Source organism: Oncorhynchus kisutch, linkage group LG22 (genome assembly GCF_002021735.2).
Source record: "Oncorhynchus kisutch isolate 150728-3 linkage group LG22, Okis_V2, whole genome shotgun sequence".
NCBI classification, from domain to species: Eukaryota; Metazoa; Chordata; class Actinopteri; order Salmoniformes; family Salmonidae; genus Oncorhynchus; species Oncorhynchus kisutch.
The window spans coordinates 36,453,236-36,473,785 of record NC_034195.2 but is presented as its reverse complement, the minus strand read 5'-3'; the positions used below and the strand labels follow the sequence as shown (position 1 = coordinate 36,473,785).

The 20,550-nt window shown below is 43.2% G+C and overlaps 1 protein-coding gene across 2 annotated transcripts in view; it reads right to left on the bottom strand.

The window, feature by feature from the left end:
- banp (BTG3 associated nuclear protein) overlaps positions 1-20,550 on the bottom strand; it is a 90,290-nt gene extending 69,740 nt beyond the window's left edge. The window contains exons 1-7 of one of the 2 annotated variants that reach the window (XM_020456364.2): positions 20,443-20,550; positions 13,020-13,098; positions 12,564-12,652; positions 12,064-12,263; positions 11,585-11,686; positions 11,164-11,336; positions 4,561-4,800 (exon numbers count right to left, since the gene is read on the bottom strand). In XM_020456364.2, coding sequence (XP_020311953.2) covers positions 4,561-4,800; positions 11,164-11,336; positions 11,585-11,686; positions 12,064-12,263; positions 12,564-12,652; positions 13,020-13,089 — 874 coding nt within the window. In that variant the 5' untranslated portion in view covers positions 13,090-13,098; positions 20,443-20,550. Of the gene's footprint in view, positions 1-4,560; positions 4,801-11,163; positions 11,337-11,584; positions 11,687-12,063; positions 12,264-12,563; positions 12,653-13,019; positions 13,099-18,811 lie in introns of both variants that reach the window. The other variant, XM_031801703.1, reaches the window with a different exon arrangement.

Here is a 20,550-nt window from a genome sequence, read left to right as displayed (position 1 = left end):
TTTTACCGGCCCCAGAAACCTCCTTTTACTCTCTATTCCAGACGTTCTAGACGACCAATTCTTATTGCTTTTAGCCGTACCCTTATCCTACTCCTCCTCTGGCGATGTAGAGGTGAATCCAGGCCCTGCAGTGCCTAGCTCCACTCCTATTCCCCAGGCGCTCTCTTTTGATGACTTCTGTAACCATAATAACCTTGGTTTCATGCATGTTAACATTAGAAGCCTCCTCCCTAAGTTTGTTCTATTCACTGCTTTAGCACACTCTGCCAACCCGGATGTTCTAGCTGTGTCTGAATCCTGGCTTAGGAAGACCACCAAAAATTCTGAAATTTTCATCCCAAACTACAACATTTTCAGACAAGATAGAACTGCCAAAGGGGGCGGTGTTGCAATCTACTACAAAGATAGCCTGCAGAGTTCTGTCCTACTATCAAGGTCTGTACCCAAACAATTTGAACTTCTACTTTTAAAAATCCACCTCTCTGCCCCCAGCTGTGCTCTGGACACCATAAGTGAACTGATTGCCCCCCATCTATCTTCAGAGCTCGTGCTGCTAGGCGACCTAAACTGGAACATGTTTAACACCCCAGCCATCCTACAATCTAAGCTTGATGCCCTCAATCTCACACAAATTATCTATGAATCTACCAGGTACCTCCCCAAAGCCTTAAACACAGGCACCCTCATAGATATCATCCTAACCAACTTGCCCTCTAAATACACATCTGCTGTCTTCAACCAAGATCTCAGCGATCACTGCCTCATTGCCTGCATCCGTAATGGGTCAGCGGTCAAACAACCTCCACTCATCACTGTCAAACGCTCCCTGAAACAATTCAGCGAGCAGGCCTTTCTTATCGACCTGACTGGGGTATCCTGGAAGGATATTGATCTCATCCCATCAGTAGAGGATGCCTGTTTTTTTTTTAAATGCCTTCCTAACCACTCAAGAAATTTAGAACCAGGAACAGATATAGCCCTTGGTTCTCACCAGACCTGACTGCCCTTAACCAACACAAAAACATCCTATGGCGTTCTGCATTAGCATCGAACAGTCCCTGTGATATGCAGCTGTTCAGGGAAGCTAGAAACCAATATACACAGGCAGTTAGAAAAGCCAAGGCTAGCTTTTTCAAGCAGAAATTTGCATCCTGCAACACTAACTCAAAAAAGTTCCAGGACACTGTAAAGTCCATGGAGAATAAGAGTACCTCCTCCCAGCTGCCCACTGCACTGAAGATAGGAAACACTGTCACCACTGATAAATTCACCATAATTGAGAATTTCAATAAGCATTTTTCTACGGCTGGCCATGCTTTCCACCTGGCTACTCCTACCCCGGACAACAGCACTGCACCCCCAAGAGCAACTCGCCCAAGCCTTCCCCATTTCTCCTTCTCCCAAATCCATTCAGCTGATGTTCTGAAAGAGCTGCAAAATCTGGACCCCTACAAATCAGCTGGGCTAGACAATCTGGACCCTTTCTTTCTAAAATTATCTGCCGAAATTGTTGCCACCCCTATTACTAGCCTGTTCAACCTCTCTTTCATGTCATCTGAGATTCCCAAAGATTGGAAAGCAGCTGCGGTCAACCCCCTCTTCAAAGGGGGGAACACTCTTGACCCAAACTGCTACAGACCTATATCTATCCTACCCGGCCTTTCTAAGGTCTTCGAAAGCCAAGTCAACAAACAGATTACCGACCATTTCGAATCTCACCATACCTTCTCTGCTATGCAATCTGGTTTCAGAGCTGGTCATGGGTGCACCTCAACCACGCTCAAGGTCCTAAACGATATCTTAACCGCCATCGATAAGAAACATTACTGTGCAGCCGTATTCATTGATCTGGCCAAGGCTTTCGACTCTGTCAATCACCACATCCTCATTGGCAGACTCGACAGCCTTGGTTTCTAAAATGATTGCCTCGCCTGCTTCACCAACTACTTCTCTGATACAGTTCAGTGTGTCAAATCGGAGGGTCTGCTGTCCGGACCTCTGGCAGTCTCTATGGGGGTGCCACAGGGTTCAATTCTTGGACCAACTCTCTTCTCTGTATACATCAATGATGTCGCTCTTGCTGCTGGTGAGTCTCTGATCCACCTCTACGCAGACGACACCATTCTGTATATTTCTGGCCCTTCTTTGGTCACTGTGTTAACAACCCTCCAGGCAAGCTTCAATGCCATACAACACTCCTTCCGTGGCCTCCAATTGCTCTTAACTTCTTGGATATAGGGGGCGCTCTTTTAATTTATGGATAAAGAAAACACTCTAAGGTTTCCAGAACTGCAAAGATATTATCTGTGGGTGCCACAGAACTCATGTTACAGGCGAAACCAAGATGATACTTTACCCAGGAAATGGGCAGAATTTTCGAAGCTCTGTTTTCTATTGTCTCCTTATATGGCTGTGAATGCGCCGGGAATGAGCCTGCCCTTCCTATCGTTTCTCCAAGGTGTCTGCAGCATTGTGACGTATTTGTAGGCATATCATTGGAAGATTGGCCATAAGAGACTACATTTACCACGGGTCCGCCCAGTGTCCTTTGTGTAAATTCGTGCGTAATCTACAAGCTGCACGCAGTCATCCAGTGATTGAGAGGAGAGAGGAGGCTTTCAACGAACGATATATCATGAAGAGATATGTGAAAAACACCTTGACGATTGGTCCTAAACAACGTTTGCCATGTTTCAGTCGATATTATGGCGTTCATTTGGAAAAAAGTTCGACGTTTTGAAGACTGAATTTTCGTTTTGTTTTGGTAGCCAAACGTGACGCACCAAATGGAGCAATTTCTCCTAAACAAATCATCTTTCAGGAAAAACGGAGCATTTGCTATCTAACTGAGAGTCTCCCCATTGAAAACATCTGAAGTTCTTCAAAGGTAATGATTTTATTTGAATGATTTTATGGTTTTTCTGAGAATGTTGCCTGCTAATGCTAACGCTAAATGCTACGCTAAATGCTACGCTAGCTAGCTACTGTTACACAAATGATTGTTTTCCTATGGTTGAGAAGCATATTTTGAAAATCTGAGATGACAGTGTTGTTAACAAAAGGCTAAGCTTGAGAGCTAGCATATTAATTTCATTTCATTTGCGATTTTCATGAATAGTTAACGTTGCGTTATGGTAATGAGCTTGAGGCTGTATTCACGATCCCGGATCCGGGATGGCTCGACACAACAGGTTAAATACAAGTAAAACTAAATGCATGCTCTTCAACCGATCGCTGCCTGCACCTGCCCGCCTGTCCAACATCACTACTCTGGACGGCTCTGACTTAGAATACGGACAACTACAAATACCTAGGTGTCTGGTTAGACTGTAAACTCTCCTTCCAGACCCACATCAAACATCTCCAATCCAAAATCTACAATTGGCTTCCTATTTCGCAACAAAGTATCCTTCACTCATGCTGCCAAACATACCCTTGTAAAACTGACCATCCTACCAATCCTCAACTTCGGCGATGTCATTTACAAAATAGCCTCCAATACCCTACTCAACAAATTGGATGCAGTCTATCACAGTGCAATCCGTTTTATCACCAAAGCCCCATATACTACCCACCATTGCGACCTGTACGCTCTCGTTGGCTGGCCCTTCATATTCGTCGCCAAACCCACTGGCTCCATGTCATCTACAAGACCCTGCTAGGTAAAGTCCCCCCTTATCTCAGCTCGCTGGTCACCATAGCATCACCCACCTGTAGCACGCGCTCCAGCAGGTATATCTCTCTGGTCACCCCCAAAACCAATTCATTCTTTGGCCGCCTCTCCTTCCAGTTCTCTGCTGCCAATGACTGGAACAAACTACAATAATCTCTGAAACTGGAAACACTTATCTCCCTCACTAGCTTTAAGCACCAGCTGTCAGAGCAGCTCACAGATTACTGCACATAGCCCACCTATAATTTAGCCCAAACAACTACCTCTTTCCCTACTGTATTTATTTATTTATTTATTTTGCTCCTTTGCACCCCATTATTTTATTTATACTTTGCACTTTCTTCCACTGCAAATCTACCATTCCAGTGTTTTACTTGCTATATTGTATTTACTTTGCCACCATGGCCTTTTTCTGCCTTTACCTCCCTTATCTCACCTCATTTGCTCACATCGTATATAGACTTGTTTATACTGTATTATTGACTGTATGTTTGTTTTACTCCATGTGTAACTCTGTCGTTGTATGTGTCGAACTGCTTTGCTTTATCTTGGCCAGGTCGCAATTGTAAATGAGAACTTGTTCTCAACTTGCCTACCTGGTTAAATAAAGGTGAAATAACATTTCTAAACAATTTGATATTATTTTAAAATGGACAAGAAATGTTGCTTTTCTTTCAAAAACAAGGACATTTCTAAGTGACACCAAATTTCTGAACGGTTGTGTATGTATGTATGTATATGTATATATATATTTTTGTAATACATAAAGGGGTCTTCAAAATTCAAATAGCTAAATAACCCTTGGTATGACCCCCCCGCACCAGCTTAGTCTGTACAGGGTTAAACAGCAGTGTGAGTATTGGAGTGAAAAGGTGTGCGTGACTCACAGCGTACGCCATAGATCATGAGTGGGTCCAGCTGCTTTTTGCCGTGCTTGCCCTGGCCCGACAGGTTGGAGATAGCCTGCACCTCACGGTGGAATAGGTAGTCCAGCAGTGTCAGTGCCATCTTCTCTGCCGTGCGGCAGTTGGTGCTGATGTGGAGCATGTCGCCCGGCGACACCGGGCAGCGCACGCGCATCTCTGCATTGTTCTCGTCGCCAAGCCACGTACCTGCTGGGTAGTCATCTATAAAGAAAGAGGGGGCATGGGTGGGAGAATAATGGTAATGATAAAACCCCTAAAGCTGCTCCGAGCCTGTTGTATGTGTGGGTCTGTTTCTATACTAAAAACACACACACCAGTTCATAAGTTTGAGGTCACTCTGAAATGTTCTTGTTTTTGGAAGAAAAGCACATTTTTGTCCACTAAAATAAAATCAAAGTGATCAGAAATACAGTGTGGACATTGTTAATGTTGTAAATTAATATCGTAGCTGGAAACGGCAGATTATTAATGGAATATCTGCATAGGCGTACAGAGGCACATTATCAGCAACCATCACTCCTGTGTTCCAATGGCACGTTGTCTTAACTAATCCAAGTTTAATCATTGTAAAAGCTAATTGATCATGAGAAAACCCTTTTGCAATTACGTTAGCACAGCTGAAAACTGTTGTGCTGATTTAAAGAAGAAATAAAACAGGCCTTCTTTAGACTAGTTGAGTATCTGGAGTATCAGCATTTGTGGGTTCGATTACAGGCTCAAAATGGCCAGAAACAAAGAACTTTCTTCTGAAACTCGTCGGCCTATTATTGTTCTGAGAAATGAAGGCTATTCTATGTGAGAATTTACCAAGAAACTGAGGATATCGTACAACGCTGCGTAATACTCCATTAACCGAACAGTGCAAACTGGCCCTAACCAGAATAGAAAGAGGAGTGGGAGGCCCCAGTGCACAAGAGGACAAGTACATTAGAGTGTCTAGTTTGAGAAACAGACGCCTCACAAGTCCTCAACTGGCAGCTTCATTAAATGTGTAACCAGTGATGCCTTTTCCAGATACAATAGTAATTTACAACATTAACAATATCTACACTGTATTTCTGACCAAATTGATGTTAATTTAAAGAATTTACAAAAAATGTGCTTTCCTTTAAAAAAAAAAAAAAAAGAGGACATTTCTCAGTGACCCCAAAATTCTGAACGGTAGTATATACAGTTGAAGTCGGAAGATCACATACACATATGTTGGAGTCATTAAAACTTGTTTTTAAACCACTCCACAAATTCCTTGTTAACAAACTAGTTTTGGCAAGTCGGTTAGGACATCTACTTTGCACATGACAAGTAATTTTTCAAACAATTGTTTACAGACAGATTTTTTCACTTACAATTCAATGTATCACAATTCCAGTGTGTCAGAAGTTCACATACACTAAGTTGACTGTGCCTTTAAACAGCTTGGAAAATTCCAAGAAAAAAAAATTCCAGAAAATGATGTCATGGCTTTAGAAGCTTCTGATAGGCTAATTGACATAATTTGAGTCAATTGGAGGTGTACCTGTGGATGTATTTCAAAGCCTTACTTCAAACTCAGTGCATCTCTGCTTGACATCATGGGAAAATCAAAAGAAATTAGTCAAGACCTCAGAAAAACAATTGTAGACCTCCACAAGTCTGGTTCATCTTTGGGAGCAATTTCCAAACGCCTGAAGGTACCAAACAATAGTACGCAAGTATAAACACCATGGGACCACACAACCGTCATAACGCTCAGGAAGGAGATGGGCTCTGTCTCTTAGAGATGAACGCAGTTTGGTGCAAATCAATCCCAGAACAACAGCAAAGGACCTTGTGAAGATGCTGGAGGAGACAGGTACAAAAGTATCTATATCCACAGTAAAACAAGTCCTATATTGACAACCTGAAAGGCCGCTCAGCAAGGAAGAAGCCACTGCTCCAAAAATTATGTGGATATATTGAAGCAACATCTCAAGACATCAGTCAGGAAGTTAAAGCTTGGTCGCAAATTGGTCTTCCAAATGGACCATGACCCCAAGCATACTTCCAAAGTTGTGACAAAATGGCTTAAGGACAACAGGAGGCCTAAAAACCTGACTCCGTTACACCAGCTCTGTTAGGAAGAATGGGCCAAAATTCACCCAACTTACTGTGGGAAGCATGTCAAAGGCTGCCCGAAACGTTTGACCCGAATTAAACAATTTAAAGGCAATGCGACCAAATACTAATTGAGTGTATGTAAACTTCTGACCCACTGGGAATGTGAATGTGGAAAGTGATGAAAGAAATAAAAGATTAAATAAATCACTCTACTATTATTCTGACATTTCACATTCTTAAAATAAAGTGTTGATCCTAACTGACCTAAGACAGGGAATTGTTACTAGGATTAAATGTCAGGAATTATGAAAAACTGAGTTCAAAAGTATTTGGCTAAGGTGTATGTAAACTTCCGACTTCAACTGACTGACTGACTGACTGATGTATAGTGTATAGTATATATGGTACCAGTCAAAAGTTTGGACACACCTACTCTTTCAAGGGTTTTTCTTTATTTTTACTATTTTCTACATTGTAGAGTAATAGTGAAGACATCAAAACTATGAAATAACACATATGGAATCATGTAGTAACCAAAAAAGTGTTAAACAAATCCAAATATACTTGATATTTCTCAAAGTAGTCATCCTTTGCCTCAATGACAGCTTTGCACACTCATTCCCTCAACCAGCTTCACGAGGTAGTCACCTGGAATGCATTTCAATTAAAAGGTGTGCCTTCTTAAGTTAATTTGTGGAATTTCTTTCCTTTTTAATGTGTTTAAGCCAATCAGTTGTGTTGTGACAAGGTAGGGGTGGTATACAGAATATTGCTCTATTTGGTAAAAGACGAAGTCCATATTATGGCAAGAACAGCTCAAATAAGCTAAGAGAAACAACAGTCCATCATTACTTTAAGACATGAAGGTCAGTCAATACGGAAATTGTCAAGAACTTTAAGCTTCTTCAAGTGTAGTTGCAAAAACCATCAAGCCCTATCATGAAACTGTCTCCCATGAGGACTGCCACAGGAATTGATGACCCAGAGTTACATCTGCTGCAGAGGATACGTTCATTAGAGTTACCAGCCTCAAATTGCAGCCCAAACAAATGTTTCACAGAGTTCAAATAACAGACACATCTCAACATCAACTGTACAGAGGAGATTGTGTGAATCAGGCCTTCATGGTTGAATTGCTGCAAATAAACCACTACTAAAGGACACCAATAAGAAGAAGAGACTTGCTTGGGCAAAGAAACACGAGCAATGGACATTAGACCGGTGGAAATATGTCATTTGGTCCAAATGTGAGATTTTTGGTTCCAACCGCTGTGTCTTTGTGAGACACAGAGTAGGTAAACGGATTATCTCTGCATGTGTGGTCCCTACCATGAAGCATGGAGGAGGAGGTGTGATGGTGCTTTGTTGGTGACACTGTCTGTGATTTATTTTGAATTCAAGTCGCATGGCTACCACAGCATTTTGCAGCGATACGCCATCCCATTTGGTTTGCGCTTAGTGGGACTATCATTTGTTTTTTAAAGGGACAACGATCCAACACACCTCCAGGCTGTGTAAGGGTTATTTTACCAAGAAGGAGAGTGATGAGTGCTGTATCAGATGACCTGTCCACCACAATCACCCGAGCGCAACCCAATTGAGATGGTTTGGGATGAGATGGACCACAGAGTGGAGGAAAAGCAGCCAACAAGTGCTCAGCAACTCCTTCCAGACTGTTGGAAAAGCATTCCAGGTGAAGCTGGTTGAGAGAATGCCAAGCGTGTGCAAAGCCTTCATCAAGGCAAAGGGTGGTACTTTGAAGAATCAAAAATATATTTAGATTTGTTCAACACTTTTTTGGTTACGACATGATTTCATGTGTTATCTCATAGTTTTGATGTCTTCACTATTATTCTACAATGTAGAAAATAGTCAAAATAAAGAAAAACCCTGGAATGAGTAGGTGTCCAAACTTTTGACTGGTACTGGTACTGTCTGTCTGTATCAGGGAGAGCAGCTGTAATATATCAAACACCTCTTCATGTGTGAGGGTTTTTGGGCTCAATGTTTTATGAATATGTATTTTTGTAGTCTTCCTATATACACAGATCCCACACCGCATGCACTGAAACTTCAGATAGGCCTACACCTTCCTAATCTCTGATTTGCTGATACCACAGCACAGCCTTCTGGTGAGCATCAAGACTACACCGGCATACAGTTCTGGAGGTAATTATGGAGCATTATGGAGCATTACAGAGTTCAACAAGGAACCTATCAGTGAAACAGTCGACTGCCTATTTTAAATCTATATAAAGAGTAGTAACCTGAGAGCTCACTTTATCTATGGAGAGGTGTGGAGAGGCAGACAGCTGACAGTGACATTGAGAGTAAAATGCAGGGAAGTCGAAGGATCGCGCACACACACCCAGGCATGCATGTTTCCTTTTTAAGAAAAACATGGTGCCCTTCGGCTAATTCTGACTAAAACACATTGTCATGGAAACTCGCATCTGCAAATGAATGAATGTATGCCAAAATAAATGTATTTGATGCTAACGAAGGAACTCCAAGAAACCACTCAAAACAGCCCAAACAACAATAACAAAAACAACAGCATGCGCTGCAGTCAGAAACCTTTCCTCTCCTCAGGCTTCTCCATGACCACCGGGAAAGCCACTGAGTCCCGACAGAGTGAGACATCATCCTCGAGGACTTCAAAACAGTCCGAGTGAGACAATAGCTACCAAAGATGCCTCACCACAGATGTCTATGCTGGTAATGATAAAGAGTGAAACATCCCAACACATCAACACAGCACCATTATACACCAAGACAGGTGGTAGTCGTGGATGCAAAGAGTCAATATTTGCAGTGTTGACCCTTTTTCAAGACCTCTGCAAGCCACCCTGGCATGCTGTCAATTAACTTCTGGGCCACATGCTGACTGATTGCAGACCATTCTTACATAATCTATACTTGGAGTTTGTCAGAATTTGTGGGGTTTTGTTTGTCCACCCGCCTCTTGAGGATTGACCACAAGTTCTCAATGGGATTGAGGTTTTGTTCCCCGAGCCACTTAGTTATCACTTTTGCCTTATGGCAAGGTGCTCCATCATGCTGGAAAAGACATTGTTCGTCACTAAACTGTTCCTGGATGGTTGGGAGAAGTTGCTCTCAGAGGATGTGTTGGTACCATTCTTTATTCATGGCTGTGTTCTTCGGAAAAATTGTGATTGAGCCCACTCCCTTGGCTGAGAACCAACCCCACACATGAATGGTCTCAGGATGCTTTACCTTTGGCATGACACAGGTCTGATGGTAGCGCTCACCTTGTCTTCTCCAGACAAGCTTTTTTTCCAGATGCCCCAAACAATCGGAAAGGGGATTCATCAGAGAAAATGACTTTACCCCAGTCCTCAGCAGTCCAATCCCTGTACCTTTTGCAGAATATCAGTCTGTCCCTGGTGTTTTGCCTGGAGAGAAGTGGCTTCTTTGCTGCCCTTCTTGACACCAGGCCATACTCCAAAAGTCTTCTCCTCACTGTGCGTGCAGATGCACTCACACCTGCCTGCTGCCATTCCTGAGCAAGCTCTGTACTGGTGGTGCCCCGATCCCGCAGCTGAATCAACTTTAGGAGACGGTCCTGCCGCTTGCTGGACTTTCTTGGGCACCCTGAAGCCTTCTTCACAACAATTGAACCACTCTCCTCGAAGTTCTTGATGATCCGATAAATGGTTGATTTAGGTGCAATCTTATTGGCAGCAATATCCTTGCCTGTGAAGCCCTTTTTGTGCAAAGCAATGATGACGGCACGTGTTTCCTTGCAGGTAACCATGTTTGACCGAGGAAGAACAACGATTCCAAGCACCACCCTCCTTTTGAAGCTTCCAGTCTGTTATTCGAACTCAATCAGCATGACAGAGTGATCTCCAGACTTGTCCTCGTCAACACTCACACCTGTGCTAACGAGAGAATCACTGACATGATGTCAGCTGGTCTTTTGTGGCAGGGCTGAAATGCAGTGGAAATTTTGGGGGATTCAGTTCATTTGCATGGCAAAGAGGGACTTTGAAATTAATTGCAATTCATCTGATCACTCGTCATAACATTCTGGAGTATATGCAAATTGCCATCATACAAACTGAGCCAGCAGAATTTGTGAAAATTAATATTTGTGTCATTCTCAAAACTTTTGGCCACGACTGTACTATTTGGGCGTTAAGCAAGAAGTAGGATTCACATTGATGAACAGTTCAGCAAGTGACTTGTTTCTTTACACTTTTTAAGACATGTTTGGGACATGCATGTGTTTCTCAAAGCAAATACATTTTGGTTAGCAGATGTTAATGCGAGTGTAGCGAAATGCTTGTGCTTCTAGTTCCGACCATACACTAATATCTAACACATAATCTAACAATTTCACAACAACTACCTTATACACACAAGTGTAAAGGAATGAATAAGAATATGTACATAGAAATATATGGATGTGTTTGTGTTTCTTGGTTTCTGTGTATGTGTGCACGTATTCTGACAGGGCCGTACCCTCTGAGTTGAGGGTGATGAGGGTGACGTTCTGGGTGCTCTGGGCGTTGTTGGTCTGGCCGCTGTTGGACACAGAGTCACTGGCCTCTGAACCGCTCTCCTGGTCCTCCTGGCTGTCCTCCGGCGCCGGCACCTTCACGAGGAACGTGTTCTGCCTCCGCCCGCCCACCGTGCTGACGGATCACACACAGGCTGAGTTACAGCCCCGTATCAACACAGGGACGTGAGCCGAGCTCATATGTGTTCCATTGTGTTCTGTGTGAGCCACTAAACTCTGCAGGGTTCAGAGTACCATTGTTTTATGAGGGTTCTGTGTTGAACAAACTTTAGTGGGGATCAGTTTCATGCACAACAGTGTTTGTTCTATACTCAATTCTACATTCTGCATGATGACAGAAGAAAACAGGTATCAGTCACTCACTTGCTGAGGAGGTTCTCCAGGGAATCTGCCCCTCGAGTTACTGGCTCCTCCTGGCCCTTCGGTCGATCTTGGCTCACTATCACATTGGTCTGTGGAACAACACTGCAGGGGCAGACAGGGAATTCTTCAGTATCTAATATCTCAACAGGCTCCAGTGTCAAATTGTGTTCATGGGAATAGGTGCTACTCTAGCTATAGCTATTCTACTCTAGCACTCACTTGTAAGAGAATGAGTACTACGCCACAACTCCCTAACCCTCAAAGCACCAATCAACCAGTGTCATCATCCCCCAGTCTAAGTCACAGCATTTTATCCCACCACGATCCTCAGTCCTAACCAGGGTCGTGTTCATTAGGCACCAAGCGGAATAAAACGACAGGGAAAGACTACCCGAACTTGTCCAATAACTTGTCTGTTGCAAAATGTGTGCTACCGTGTGCCCTAATGAGTATGGGCCCAGGTGCAAACCTCAACTCACCAACGCACTTTATTCCAGGTCTGGGTGGCACCCAGAGGGGAGCCGGCCACCATGGGGACCTGGATGGGCGCCTGGTTCTTGTTGACCACAGCATCCAGCTTCCTCTCCAGGGCCCGGCACGTCGCCTCCACCATCTGCAGCTTAGCCTCCATGTTGTCCAGACGCTGGCAGATCGTCTGGCTAATGGAGTACAACAAGGTCTGGAGAGAGGGAGGAAGAGGGAAAGAGGCAGAGGGAAAGACAGTTCATTGTGTGTGTGTGTACCATGTTACACATTGGTGGTTGATGAAGTGAGCTCCCCTTTTACAATGCAGAGCTTAGAGACCTTGTAAAAATCACTAAAGTAGGCCTTTATAAAATGCAATTTATGCTTTATTTTCAGAGGACAAACAAGCTGACATGCTCACATGATTGATTCAGCTTGTAAGTACATAATGAATCCAATCACTCACAGCAAGGTGGGTATACCCACGACCACGATGTAGTGCAGGAGTAACTACCTTTAGAGATGCGTCTTGGGAGCTGTTGTCCACCCTTGGCCTTTTCCTGTCAGGCTTCTCATCACAATCTTCATGATTGTCCAAAACATCTAAAACAAATCCCAAATGCAGTCAAGCACAGTAAAACATACACACGATCATGAAAAAAACTACCAGATGCACTGTTGACGCTTATAAGTAGCTCTTCCAAATCAAGCGATTTAACCAAATGTACACAAATGGTTCATAGCTACCATGAAGATAAAACAACTTAAGCCAGAAGTAAAGCTGAACCATTAGCCAGTCAGTGGTCCTTTACAATACAGGCAAATGTTTTATAAAGAGACAACTTCAGAGGGATGAGCATTACATTTATCTTGAGCCAGCAATTTCCCCCTAATTGTTTTCCTGATCAGGTCACATGGCCCTGGTTATGGTGATCAGACAGAGCTTTGTGGTCTTTAATAAAGATCTTACCAGTCTGGTCGCCTTGGCCCAAGTCCTCCACTGCTATCTGTACCATCTCTGCCAAATCTTGGTCCGACATCACTCAGACCTGTAAATCCAGAGAGCCACAAAACAACATCATTATTGCAAATAAAAGAGAATTGACATTCTCAGGCTGTTCAACCTCAACATCAGTGAACTTATCACTGACAGTAATAAGCAAACAAAACAAAGGGGCTTGTTTTAAAAGAAAACAAACCACAGGTTGTGCCTTTTGTTTACCTAGACCTCTTGATTCAAGAATGAGTTATTTAACAAGTTTGGCAGACACCACCACTCACTGCATTGACCCCATCTTGCACTGACTCTAAATCACATTCACACAAACGCATAACACACACACATGCTCATAGATGCCGCAGACATACACACAGTAAACATATAGTGTCTCTACCCTGTTCTTCATTTTACTCTTATAATCATCTATCCTGATGCCTAGTCACTTTACGCTTGCTTATATGTACAGTTGAAGTCGGAAGTTTACATACACTTAGGTTGGAGTCATTAAAACTCCTTTTTCAACCACTCCACAAATTTCTTGTTAAAAAACTATAGTTTTGGCAAATCGGTTAGGACATCTACTTTGTGCATGACACAAGTCATTTTTCCAACAATTGTTTACAGACAGATTATTTCACTGTATCACAATTCCAGTGGGTCAGAAGTTTACATACACTAAGTTGACTGTGCCTTTTAAACAGCTTGGAAAATTCCAGAAAATGATGTCATGGCTTTAGAAGCTTCTGATATGCTAAATGACATCATTTGAGTCAATTGGAGGTGTACCTGTGGATGTATTTCAAGGCCTACATTCAAACTCAGTGCCTCTTTGCTTGACATCATGGGAAAATCAAAAGAAATCAGCCAAGATCTCAGAAAAAAAAATTGAGCTCCACAAGTCTGGTTCATCCTTGGGAGCAATTTCCAAACGCCTGAACGTACCACGTTCATCTGTACAAACAATAGTACGCAAGTATAAACACCATGGGACCACGCAGCCGTCATACCGCTCAGGAAGGAGACACGTTCTGTCTCCTAGAGATGTGGTGAGAAAAGTGCAAGGAAGAAGCCACTGCTCCAAAACCGCCATAAAAAAGCCAGACTACGGTTTGCAACTGCACATGGGGGACAAATATTGTACTTTTTGGAAAAATGTCCTCTGGTCTGAAGAAAAAACAATGCTTCAGGAGGGACTGGTGCACCTCACAAAATTGATGGCATCATGAGGTAGGAAAATTATGTGGATATTGAAGCAACATCAAGACATCAGTCAGGAAGTTAAAGCTTGGTCACCAATGGGTCTTCCAAATGGACAATGACCCCAAGCATACTTTCAAAGTTGTGACAAAATAGCTTAAGGACAACAAAGTCAAGGTATTGGAATGGCCATCACAAAGCCCTGACCTGAATCCTATAGAAAATTTGTGGGCAGAACTGAAAAAGCGTGTGCGAGCAAGGAGCCTACAAACCTGACTCCGTTACACCAGCTCTGTCAGGAGGAATGGGCCAAAATTCACCCAACTTACCGTGGGAAGCATGTGGAAGAATACCCGAAATGTTTGACCCAAATTAAAAAGATTAAAGGCATTGCTACCAAATACTGATTGAGTGTATGTAAACTTCTGACCCTCTGGGAATGTGATGATAGAAATGAAATAAAAGCTGAAATAAATCCTCTACTATTATTCTGACATTTCACATTCTTAAAATAAAGTGGTGATCCTAACTGACCTAGGAATTTTTACTAGGATTAAATGTCAGGAATTGTGAAAAACTGGGTTAAAATGTATTTGGCTAAGGTGTATATAAACTTCCGACTTCAACTGTACATATCTACCTCAAGTACCCCTGCGCATTGATATGTTTCTGGTACACCCTCCATATGGCTTCATTCTTGTGCATTTTATGCTTTGTGCTATAATTTTTTAACTCTGCTCTGTTGGTAAGGGCTTGTAATAAAGAATTTCTCTGAAGTGTACACGTGACAATTACAATTTGATTGGGATCTGGTATGCATTTGTTTCAATAGTGGTTGGGTCATGTTACTTGGCTGATCGCACCCTAGCGGACAGGGTGCAGGCTGACACCGATTGCCAGTTGAATGGTGCTTCCTCCGACACATTGGTGTGGCTGGCTTCCGGGTTAAGCAGGCGGGTGTTAAGGAACGCCATTAGGCGGGTCATGTTTTTGCCTCTCCTGAGCCCATTGGGTAGTTTCAGCGTTGAGACAATATCAAAGGTTCGGACACACCTATTCATTCAAAGGTTCTTTATTTGGACTTTTCTACATTGTAGAATAATACTGAAGACATCAACACATAACACACATGGAATCATGTAGAAACCACAAAGTGTTAAACAAATCAAAATATATTTTAGATTCTTTGCACACTTGGCATTCTCTCAACCAGCTTCATGAGATATGTCTTTTCCAACAGTCTTAAAGGAATTCACACATATGCTCAGCACTTGTTGGCTGCTTTTCCTTCACTCTGCGGTCTAACTCATCCCTAACCATTTCAATTGGGTAGAGGTCAGGTGAATATAGATTTTTTTTTCTCTCACCTTTATTTAACCAGGTAGGCATATTGAGAACAGGTTCTCATTTACAACCTCAACCTGGCCAAGATAAAGCATAGCAGTGTGAACAGACAACAACACAAAGATACACATGGAGTAAACAATAAAGTCAATAAAGAAAAGAAAAGTCTCTATATACAGTGTGTGCAAAAGGCATGAGGAGGTAGGCGAATAATTACAATTTTGCAGATTAACACTGGAGTGATAAATGATCAGATGGTCATGTGTAGGTAGAGATACTGGTGTGCAAAATAGCAGAAAAGTAAATGAATAAAAACAGTATGGAGATAGGTAGGTAAATTGGATAGGTAGGATAGGTAGGTAAATAGGTAGGTAAATTGGATAGGTAGGATAGGTAGGTAAATAGGTAGGTAAATTGGATAGGTAGGATAGGTAGGTAAATAGGTAGGTAAATTGGGTGGGCTTTTAACGATGGACTATGTACAGCTGCAGCGATCGGTTAGCTGCTCAGAGAGCAGATGTTTGAAGTTGGTGAGGGAGATAAGTCTCCAACTTCAACCATTTTTGCAATTCGTTCCAGTCACAGGCAGCAGAGAACTGGAAGGAAAGGCGGCCAAATGAGGTGTTGGCTTTAGGGATGATCAGTGAGATACACCTGCTGGAGCGCGTGCTACGGGTGGGTGTTGCCATCGTGACCAGTGAACTGAGATAAGGCAGAGCTTTACCTAGCATGGACTTGTAGATGACCTGGAGCCAGTGGGTCTGGCGACGAATATGTAGCGAGGGCCAGCCGACTAGATCATACAGGTCGCAGTGGTGGGTGGTATAAGGTGCTTTAGTAACAAAGCGGATGGCACTGTGATAAACTGCATCCAGTTTGCTGAGTAGAGTATTGGAAGCTATTTTGTAGATGACATCGCCGAAGTCAAGGATCGGTAGGATAGTCAGTTTTACGAGGGTAAGTTTGGCGGCGTGAGCGAAGGAGGCTTGTTGCGAAATAGAAAGCCGATTCTAGATTTGATTTTGGTTTGGAGATGTTTGATACGAGTCTGGAAGGAGAGTTTACAGTCTAGCCAGTCTCCTAGGTACTTCTAGATGTCCACATATTCTAGGTCGGAACCATCCAGGGTGGTGATGCTAGTCGGGCGTGCGGGTGCAGGCAGCGAACGGTTGAAAAGCATGCATTTGGTTTTACTAGCGTTTAAGAGCAGTTGGAGGCCACGGGAAGGATTGTTGTATGGCATTGTAGCTCGTTTGGAGGTTAGATAGCAGTGTCCAAAGAAGGGCCAGAAGTATACAGAATGGTGTCGTCTGTGTAGAGGTGGATCAGGGAATCGCCCGCCGCAAGAGCAACATCATCGATGATATACAGAGAAAAGAGTCGGCCCGAGAATTGAACCCTGTGGCACCCCCATAGAGACTGCCAGAGGACCGGACAACATGCCCTCCGATTTGACACACTGAACTCTGTCTGCAAAGTAGTTGGTGAACCAGGCAAGGCAGTCATTAGAAAAACCGAGGCTACTGAGTCTGCCGATAAGAATATGGTGATTGACAGTCGAAAGCCTTGGCCAGGTCGATGAAGACGGCTGCACAGTACTGTCTTTTATCGATGGCGGTTATGATATCGTTTAGTACCTTGAGCGTGGCTGAGGTGCACCCGTGACCGGCTCGGAAACCAGATTGCACAGCGGAGAAGGTACGGTGTGAATCGAGATGGTCAGTGATCTGTTTGTTGACTTGGCTTTCGAAGACCTTAGATAGGCAGGGCAGGATGGATATAGGTCTGTAACAGTTTGGGTCCAGGGTGTCTCCCCCTTTGAAGAGGGGGATGACCGCGGCAGCTTTCCAGTCCTTGGGGATCTCAGACGATATGAAAGAGAGGTTGAACAGGCTGGTAATAGGGGTTGCGACAATGTCGGCGGATAGTTTCAGAAATAGAGGGTCCAGATTGTCAAGCCCAGCTGATTTGTACGGGTCCAGGTTTTGCAGCTCTTTCAGAACATCTGCTATCTGGATTTGGGTAAAGGAGAAGCTGGGGAGTCTTGGGCAAGTAGCTGCGGTGGGGGGGGGCTGTTGGCCGAGGTTGGAGTAGCCAGGAGGAAGGCATGGCCAGCCGATGAGAAATGCTTGTTGAAGTTTTCGATTATCATGGATTTATCGGTGGTGACCGTGTTACCTAGCCCAGCTGGGAGGAGGTGCTCTTGTTCTCCATGGACTTTACAGTGTCCCAGAATTTTTTGGAGTTAGAGGATGCAAATTTCTGCTTGAAAAAGCTGGCCTTTGCTTTCCTGACTGACTGCGTGTATTGGTTCCTGACTTCCCTGAACAGTTGCATATCGCTGGGACTATTCGATGGTATTGCAGTCCGCCACAGAATGGTCGAGGGCAGTCAGGTCTGGAGTGAACCAGGGGCTATATCTGTTCTTAGTTCTGCATTTTTTGAACGGAGCATGCTTATCTAAGATGGTGAGGAAGTTACTTTTAAAGCATGATCAGGCATCCTCAACTGACGGGATGAGGTCAATATCCTTCCAGGATACCCGGGCCAGGTCGATTAGAAAGGCCTGCTCGCATAAGTGTTTTAGGGAGCTGTTTTATGATGCCAGGTCATCTGATGCAGCACTCCATCAGTCTCCCTCTTGGTCAAAACCACTTACACAGCCTGGTGGTGTGTTTTGGGTCATTGTCCTGCTGTAAAACTAATGATAGTCCCACTAAGCGCAAGCCAGATGGGATGGAGTATTGCTGCATAATACTGTGGTAGCCATGCTGGTTAAGTGTGCCTTGAATTCTAAATAAATCACTGACAGTGTCAATAGCAAAGCACCCCCACACCTCTTCCTCCATGCCTCACAGTGGGAACCACACATGCGGGGATCATCTGTTCACCTACTATGCGTCTCAAAGACACGGTGGTTGGAACTACAAATCGAGGCAAATTGTTAATTTAAATGCATTCCAGGTGACTACCTCATGAAGCTGGTTGAGAGAATGCCAAGAGTATGCAACGCTGTCAAGGCTACGGGTGGCTATTTGTTTAACACTTTCTTGGTTACTACATGACTCCATACGTGTTATTTCAAGTTTACAATGTAGAAAATAGTTTAAAAAATGGAATGAGTGGGTGTATGTCCAAACTTTTGACTGGTACTGTATACATGGTGATAGATCCACCTTGACCTCTGACATGCTAGAAGAAATGTTTGCCACATTGCTTACACCTATTCAACCCTCTCAAATCTCCAGAAGTGTCCAGAGGGTAGGGGGTGTTTCTGGATAGGGCCCTGGAATCGAAGACAATTGAGAAAGAACCTTTTCTTTTCTCCGCTCTGTTCACTGTGTGCTGGGGTGAAGTTTTACCTGAGTGGGTTTGAGTCATTGGACAAATAACTGTATTTATTATTTAGAAGCTACTCAATCGTGTTGGCTTCTTGTTGAGAAAGATTCCTAATGTGGGTGCATCTGGAAAGGAGAGGAAGTTACTTTATACTACTGAGAATGATGTACCCTATGGTTCCTTGAAATAAACATATTTGAAAAGTTCAGTTTGCACATTAATTGCTCTTCTTTCACAGTTCCACAGATGTTTAACTAGTTGAATATACTGGAGAACTGTTCAGTGAGTGCATGTGTCATGGCCTAACTTTGCCTGCTAATAGTGGGGTATTGTGTAGTGCCTAGTGGCACAAAAAGTCAACCACAACCTCAATTAAAATAGGTTTGTGGATTTTGGTGAATGGGTATAAAAATAAATTACTGTTTTCATTAACAATTTAAACTGAGTAAGGGGTCATTGTCATGTTAACAATATCAACATAACTATAAATGACAGGCACTCAAATTATTTCTGAATTTGATCAAACGGACAAATGGACCAGAGGCTCCAGACAACGAGCTGTTCATGTACATTAGCTAGATCATGGTTGAAGACAATGTTAGCTAGAAAGCTAACTTTTAAGACAAAGTTGAAGATACAAGTATTATAAGTCTTCTTGATATTGATTATTAGGCATCCAAAACGGGACTCCTTAAAAACACGCCACTTCGACCGGATGTTACTTTTTCGTTACAGGTTATAATTTACAGTTGGTTTGGAGAACATATGCAGCAGGTTAGGATAATTAGGTTAGATTATGGTTAGTTAAGGGGTTCGCGAAAATGCTCTCCTAACCTGTAACGGAAAGTCACTTCCGGTCGTAGCAGTATAGATGTGGCGTGTTTTAAGAGTCCCGCCTTGTCCTAAATCATGATTGTCTACCATAGCATGTAACGTTAGCTAGCTTGTGACCTGTACATTCACTCGCTGACAAGTCTCATTTATATTCTAGATAGGCCTAGATTAGTCAATACGTTGTGATGTACTGTAGTTGCTATTGGTTCTTAGATAAGTTGTTCTTAGATAAAAATGTGAATTGGAAACCATTCTGAGGAGTCAGCAGGCGTGCGCTACGTTGCTAGTTAGCTGGGCTAGTATCTGTGCAGGGTAAATAGGGAAACACATCGCTGACATATCTTCCAGAACAGGCTACAAATTCAGTCACAGATAGCAGTGTAGTTAAATGTGATGTATCCGGGCAAAACCATTGCCATTCCATCAGGTTAACTAGCTTGCGCACATTAGCGAGTTGTAGACGGAATAGCTGCAGCGTGCTACTAGCCAGAAGACACAATCGCGCAATGGTAGCTAGCTAGGCCTCAATGTCCGTCCATGGCAGCGGAATAGATGTATGTTGCAGTTGGTACCATATTAATAGTCCTGTGAAATAACATTTTGAATGCGGGTTGAAAGCACCCAGTATCTTCACTTCTGGCTCACGAGATATGTACGGTGTTAGATTGGGTTATATTACCGTGTGAATGATGAATTCTCGTGTTGTTTGTAGGGATTCCGATAACGGCGTCCTTCCTCGCGAGAGAAAAAGGCTGAACGTCGGCTCGCTTCCTCGACTTCTTTTTTT